Source organism: Apaloderma vittatum, unplaced genomic scaffold (genome assembly GCF_000703405.1).
Source record: "Apaloderma vittatum isolate BGI_N311 unplaced genomic scaffold, ASM70340v1 scaffold24200, whole genome shotgun sequence".
NCBI classification, from domain to species: domain Eukaryota; kingdom Metazoa; phylum Chordata; class Aves; order Trogoniformes; family Trogonidae; genus Apaloderma; species Apaloderma vittatum.
Genome location: NW_009695436.1, coordinates 4,073 through 11,459, shown reverse-complemented (window position 1 = coordinate 11,459; position 7,387 = coordinate 4,073). Strand labels below are relative to the sequence as shown.

General features: G+C 46.4%; 1 protein-coding gene across 1 annotated transcript in view; it reads right to left on the bottom strand.

The window, feature by feature from the left end:
- PABPC4 (poly(A) binding protein, cytoplasmic 4 (inducible form)) overlaps window positions 1-7,387 on the bottom strand; it is a 12,525-nt gene that overhangs the window by 1,158 nt on the left and 3,980 nt on the right. The window contains exons 2-11 of the mRNA XM_009871402.1: window positions 5,085-5,278; window positions 4,479-4,594; window positions 3,853-3,992; window positions 3,513-3,607; window positions 2,765-2,902; window positions 2,073-2,168; window positions 1,303-1,575; window positions 940-1,027; window positions 643-762; window positions 1-61 (exon numbers count right to left, since the gene is read on the bottom strand). The exon at window positions 1-61 is cut by the window's left edge and continues 58 nt beyond it. Of these exons, the coding sequence (XP_009869704.1) occupies window positions 1-61; window positions 643-762; window positions 940-1,027; window positions 1,303-1,575; window positions 2,073-2,168; window positions 2,765-2,902; window positions 3,513-3,607; window positions 3,853-3,992; window positions 4,479-4,594; window positions 5,085-5,278 (1,321 nt within the window). The remainder of the gene's footprint in view (window positions 62-642; window positions 763-939; window positions 1,028-1,302; window positions 1,576-2,072; window positions 2,169-2,764; window positions 2,903-3,512; window positions 3,608-3,852; window positions 3,993-4,478; window positions 4,595-5,084; window positions 5,279-7,387) is intronic.

Here is a 7,387-nt window from a genome sequence, read left to right as displayed (position 1 = left end):
CTGGGAGCGGGGGCAGCAACGGGCGGACGAGGAGCTAAAGTCTGTGCTGCGGTGCCAACGCCTGCAGAGGAAGAGGAGAAGGAAATGAAGCACCTGGAGCAACAGACAAGCAAGTAAACTGGGATGCCCGATATCAACTGCTGAATTCAGACTATGCCCTGAACAGTAACACTCCTTTAGCAAACAGTCTCCAAAACACAACTGGCTGCTTTAGGAAGGGGCTATTCTCCCTCAGACTAGACCACAAATTCTTGCATTTAAGGCATTTTTTAGCCATTTATTGGAATAAACTCATTTGGATGCTCCACTCCAAAACCAATAACCGTAACTTACAGAGCACCTCCCCTCTTCTTTCTTTTTTGTTTTGAGCACCAAATGTTGCAGAGGTGTAGAGATGAGTTCCAAACCAGTGGAAAACAACCCATCTGGATTCTCACTGCCGTGCTGTAGCACCAACTGCCCCACACCTGCACTGCACAGCGAGGAACAGGGAAGATTCAGGTGCTGTCTCTGCCCCTTGCTCGAGGCGGCCTTTTGGTTATCTGCATCTGACCTCCAGCTTTGGAAAGAGAAGTCAAAGTCTCAACAGCATCCTCCTCCCTCTCAGATAAGGGGAAGAGCCCAGGGAGGTCAACACCTTACCGACACGCTGGGCAGCAGCAGGAAGGCCACGCGAGGCTGGAGGATTGCCAGCAGGGGCCAGATGGCGCAGGGCCGGCCGCGGTCCAGACTGGCGCATGGCGTTTGGCATTCCCTGGAAGCCTAGCGGAAGAAATGAGGGGAAAAATCCTCAAAACGGAACCAACCAGCAAGTCAGGACAGTCAGCTAACTGGAAACAGAACGGGGTTCGTGCACGGAGAGGAAAGTAGGCATTGTTCTTGTTGGGAAGTACAGGAAAAAGGGTCATACAACCAAAATACTGTCTCTAGCACACTCACCTTGAGGTCTTCCCCCTTGCTGCCAGCGTGGGTTGGGTCTCATCTGCGTCATTTGGTTGGGTGCATAGTAAGTGGGTCTGCTCTGAGCCTGAAGAAAGATCAGATGAGCTCAGAGGCAACATCTAAGTGAATCACATTGTTTACAACATGTTTTGGCAGTTGTTGCCAGGACTCAGCACTCATTTCACATTAAGAGAAGAGGCAGCTGGGAAGTCACAGAATTAACTCCACCGACGGCACCCCCCCCCATCAGGACTTATTTGCTAAAGGCATAAGAAAGGCTCAGTGAGATTACTGCAGCTGAACCATCGAAGCTCCAAGGCAGACAAAAAAAACCCCCAAACTCAGCCCAGTTCAGCTCACCTGGGGCACAGCAGGCATGAAATACCCTCCAGCAGCAGGCTGGAACTGATTAATGATCGTGTTGGCAGGCAAGGCTCTCATCCCAGCAATGCGCTGCATGTACTGGTTAGTTAGATGGGCCTTTCGCTCTTCTTTCCTTTGGGCGAGCGCAACATACAACGGCTTTGAGCCCACAATTCGCCCATTCATCTCTGTCACAGCTTTTGTAGCTTCCTCTGGAGAGGAAAAGCAGACAAAGCCAAATCCTTTGCTCCGTCCATCTTCCAGCATCACCTGCAGCAAAGAGCAATTGCTAGTGGAGCACTGTTACAAGAAATTAGCTGAAGAATCTGTATTTTTTTTAAATGTCAGGTTACAGACAGGCAGGATGTAACTGTTGCAGAGGTGTAGAGACAGGTACTCGAGGAGTGAGAATCACCTGTCTGGATTTGCTCTGCTTTTCTGTAAGCACCATGTGTCCCCAGGCCCACACTGCACAGTAAGGAATGGGAAAGATTTGGTGCAGCCCCGAAACGCACATAGGAAAACGCCATTTCATGCTTACTGGGAGTCACCTCAGACAAGCATGTTTACTGCTTCCTGCCTCCTGTCTTGATGACAAAACGAAGCAAGTTCTCCATAAAAATCCCAGCAAGACCCAAAGAAATCTGTGTCTTTATTAGTCCAGATGTTCTCAGGACCACAATGACCAAAGGATAAGAATTGCCCTGCCAGATAGTAGCTCCTTCTTGAGGATTTAAAATCCAAATACCCTCAACTCCCCACAATACCTTGGCACTCGTTATTGACCCAAAAGGCGAGAACTCCTTCCTCAGTTTCTCATCATCTATAGTGTCATCTAGGTTTTTAATGTACAGGTTAACACCCTAGAAGTGAGAGAACAGTTAAGACATTCATAACATTAAAGAAAATCTTGAGCACATCGACTGTCAGTGCCCATCTGCCAGAGCTGTAACTTATCTGAAAACTCTTAGTTTAGCACAACCTTCCTCTTGTACCACCCAAAGCTGAAGGCAATAAATGTTGCAAAGGCGTAGAGACAAGTCCCACTGTGATGAAAAGGAAGCTTGTCTGGATTTCCTCTGCTTTCCTGTTGCATCCTGTGTCTCCAGCCCAGCACTACATAGCAAGGATTGGGAAAGATTCAGATGCCATCTCTGATGTGACTGAGTTTCGCCACACACGATAGACAAAGGTATAAGGTTATGATGCCTCTTTCCAGCCTTCCAGATATCTCCATTTGAAGACAACTGCATGACTTTTCTCACGTCCTCCTAAACACTTTCATTGCCAAGACCACACCTTGATGCCCCCTTTGCACCCAAATACCTTGGAGTCACCTTTAGATTTTAACTCCATGGATGCTTCACAGGACAATGCCTCACTCTTTCATCAATTCCTTTCAAGTCTGCCCACAGACTGAAAATGGTGCTTAAATTCAGAAGAGGAACAGACTGGTCACCTGGTACCGGCTGAGTCTCTCTTGTTTCAGCTGTTCAAACTTCCGTTTCAGCTCGGCCTGGCGCTCGACCTTCTTCTGCGCTCGGCCTACAAATACCATTTTCCCATTGATATCCTTGCCATTCATTTCTTCTACTGCCTGGACAGAGAGTTCAAGAGGAAATCTGTCAACTGCTGAAGCAAGACAGGACCTGATCGTGTTCAGAACAGGACTGTCCAAAGCTCACACTGTATCCCCACCCGTTAGTCAACAACCCAGGGTTGCCACGTTACTTCTGCACTACTTCCATGTAACAACGGGCTCATTAAGGACAAACTGAAGCCATGAGGGCAGACCATGCTCACGCCACCACTGTCAGTGTTGGACCAACAGCAGCTTGTGAATTTATCCTCACCCCTTCTTGCAGTTAAGGCCAAACTGAGCAAGCGTATTACTACAGAGAAGAACACTGCTTAGAAATGTTATCACTCTAGACGCTTTCCTCCTCCACAAGCCCTGCGTTGTCGCATTTCTTCAGCAATTAACGTTCTTGATTATACCACTGCGTTCTGTGCAGATCTAGTAATCTGGAGAAATGCTGTTAGCCTTGAATGTCGAGCTGGTAAAGTGCATAAGGTTTCTAAGTTCCGACATCTAGAAGAGGTTATGCTCAAGGCAGAATTTTCTCTTGTTTTAGTAACTGGATCCTATGATAAACTTGAGTTTTTCTTCCCTGAAGATATCCAAGCAGCACAAAAATTGGTCATACCTTGTTAGCATCTTCATGCTTTTCAAAGCTTACAAAGCCAAAGCCTTTGGATTTTCCAGTGGGGTCTGTCATCACTTTAACACTCAGAGTTTTACCTGTTAGTAAAATACCATAAAACTATTTCAGGACTATTAACCTCCATATAACAGCCCCAGCCCTTTCTCTCCCACCTGCGGGTCAGACTCTGTCTCCTGTCCAACATTCTACTACGCACACCTCAACACTTTGTATTTCTCAACCTCAAAGTGACCCAGGTAGAGCTACAGAGATGGCAGCAGCACTGCTGAACTACCACGGGTCATGACATTCACAGCCTCTTTAAAAGTGTTTCTGTATTTACCGTATTTGCTGAAGAGCTCCTTTAGTCTTTCATCATCCATGTCATCCCCAAAGTTTTTAATATAAACATTGGTGAATTCCTTCGCCTTGGCTCCCAACTCAGCCTCTCGCTCTTTACGAGACTTGAACCTCCCAACAAACCTGAAAGAAAGAACAAAAATCCCAATAAGCAGCTTGTTTTCAAGAGCAGAGAAACAACGTGTGACTTGCAGCGAGGCAAAAAAAAAAAAAAGAGTGTGTAGTAGGAGCTGGGAATGAGGACAAGAACAGGTGACAGCAGTAGAGAAGGACAAACGGGTCACAGACCAACCCGAAAAACCAAAAAAATCACCTGTCCTACAGTCGGCCGAGGATGTCCACCCCGCAGTGCAGAGAGTACTGGCCACAGAAACCCACCCCAACCCACTAGAGGAGAGGAAGCCAATCAAGGCTTGGTCAGGGAAACCACGAGCCCTGTGACGGAGGGGGAGCAGGCCGTGGCTTGGGCAGGGTCACTCACCAGCCCTGTAGTGGAGAGGTAGCAGGCCAAGGCTTGGGCCAGGAGAACCAGTGCCTTGTGTGTCCCTGTTAATACCCAGATGCATCACGGTTCATGCGATCGTTGCTGCTTCTGGCTGTGACACTCACACTTTGCGGTCGTTGAGCAGCATGCCGTTCATCTTCTCGATGGCTCTATCTGCAGCATCCTGGGTCTCAAAGTGCACAAAGGCGTAGCCCTTAGAGCCATTCTCATCACACACCACCTACAAACGCGGAAGGAGAACAGAACGTCAGCTCTCTGAACACATTTTCTCCTGACGCTCAGCAGGGAAAACCAGGTTACTGCCAAGGGTCAGTGCTAGGAAGACATGATCTGTGTTTCAGACTTGCCCACTTCATGACCAAATGTGACATAATTTCAGCAATCCCTGACCTTTGGATCATCAAGGAGGCACTTCTTGATGGGGCAGGTATTTCCAAAGAAGCTCAGAGCGCAGTACCTCGAGCAGTTAGTGTGTCTGTGCTTTACACAACATCATGTGCAAATAACTTTGCCGTGAGAGGGAAGAGGAAAATGCTGGGTGCTGGTGATGTTCCCTCTGCCATGGAGGAAATGGAGTTTCAACTCCATGGGGTCAACTCTGCCTTTCAGAGACTCCGCTCCTCGCTTGGTTGTCCCTTTTGCTTCTTATGTTGGACGTGTCTGCTCGCATCACCACTAAACCAAAATGAAATAAAGGAACCACATCTCACCTTGCAGGACAAAATATTCCCAAACGCTGAGAACGTGTCGTAAAGTGCCTTGTTATCAATGGATTTGTCCAGGTTCTTAATGAAGACATTCCCAACCCCTGACTTCCTCAAGGAAGGGTCCCTCTGAGACCACATGATGCGAATGGGTTTTCCTTTGATCACATCAAAATTCATGGTATCTAGAGCACGCTCAGCTGCAAGAGAAGCCAAGAACAGATTTCAGTGGTTTGGTAAAGAATAAAGGGTTTCCCTCACGAGACTGATCCTTTTCTCTGAATCTTACTCAGTTCATAGAGATATTTGGGATAATATCACAGACAATAAATTGCAATGACTTTGGAACTTAACGTTTCAAGGGAGGTCTTTGCAGCACTAGACATGTTTAAGTAAACAACAGGTTTAACAGACTATCTTAAATTTACATTATAGTAGTGCTTTAACAATCACAGCAAGATGAATGTCAAAATGCTTGGGGCTTATTAGTTGTATTCTTAATTATTTAAAGGTAAACTGCTCCACCTGAAGGAGGAAAGGAAATACAGGAAACATCAGGGTTTAAAAAAAAAAAAAAAGGTGCAGAGGAAGTAAAAAGTGACTGTTTGGCTTGTTTGCTTTTCATGAAGCTCACATCCACTCATACTCATTTCTATTAAGAGAAAAGGATCATCTCCCTTTCAGGTCAGGGAATATGCGTACGAACACGTGGCTGGCTGGGAAGAAGAGATGAGTCAGCCTCTATAAGTTAAGTGGCCAAAAAATAATTCCCAAGCTGCTTGATCTAAAGATAGAAGCAAGAATGGACAAAACTCTGGGGAAAAACCTCCATATACCCAATCTGATTAACAGGCCAGGGCTTAGCTAAACCCTGAAACTCCAGCACTGTCATTCCAACCTACACTGAAAGCCCCCTCCACCGTTCTATTTCTGCTACCTGCTGATATATTAAAAGGATCATTACGTACACACATTAGGATCTTGTTCATAAAACTGAGATGCTTGGGACTCCTGTGCCAGAAAACGCTCCCAGTACGGAGTGAGCAGAGAAACAGAAAGACTGTTAATTCCCAGCGTGAGGCAGGGGAAGAGAGGGATAAACATGCATTAAAATCAAGGAATATTGACAGGGCAGAACAGCAGTTTTCCAAATGTGTTTAGCTCAGCTCTTCCAGGCCACCTTTGCCCAATAATATTTGCTGCTTAGATTTCAGGAGAAGCAAATTCAAGGAAAATAACAATTCAGACACTTTCTTTCATGTCACTTCGCTAGTGCAGTCAGAGTAGCTACTCAGCATGTCACAAAACTATCCCCAGGAAGCCCAGAGGGACGCTGCCTACAGAAGTCTTGCACACTCCCTACCCTCAAAGTGAGTTTCAGCTACGCACGGAAGTTTCTCACAATTTTTCATGTGCTTTTGAAACGGTGCTGTCCGTTTTTAAATTGAAGTGGCGTCACCGCTATTTTCCCCAGTCCTTCACATATACACCCAGTTGGAAAATAAGGTCTGCTGGACGACATTCCTGGAGGAGCCAAGATTGCCAACAGAAAAAAAAGGAAAAAAATAAAGGAGGAAAGCGATACTTGCTAGGGATTTACCAGCTCCGTTTAGGCAAAGGTGTTAAATGCAATTAACTGTTATTCTAAAACGATTCCGCAGCTGCTACTCTGACCCAATGCAACTGAGGTTCTTCCCTCGCTCCATTCCTAGTAGGCACTGCAGCAGGCTACTTGGGCCGGCTCGTCAAATTTGGTAGCGTTTATTTATAGCGGGGAGAGGTCCTCCAGAAGCATGTGTTGGCAAGGACACAAACTAGTTGTATATACCATTTGCAGCAGCAACAGGGCTCCTGCTGATTTGGTGCCAAGCAGATGAAGCAGTGGCAACCCGAGGGAACCGGGGAGCACTCTGCAGCAGCCCCTGAGGTACAGACCAGTTATGAACTGACTCCCAGCGCTTTCAAGCTTCCTAAGCACATCCTTCAGCAGATACTTTTGTAATAGCTTGCTGGTATTAACTGATTTGAAGGAGGTCTGCCATACCCACAGGTGGAAATGCAATCCCATTACACCAGGACCTAAGAAAACCTGTGAAGGAGCAGCCTGAGTTATGTGAATGACTCAGACTAAGCGCATCTGATGCATTTCCTTAATCTGAGCAAACACCTTCTCATTTTCTTCTATTTAAGCCACAAAGCTTCAGCCATTTCAGTTCCTGTATCTGTTTCTCTCCCACTGGTTCCTGTCATCCTTCCAGCAGACTCAACTGCAACTCATATATAACATTATACACACTCTTAACCCCTTT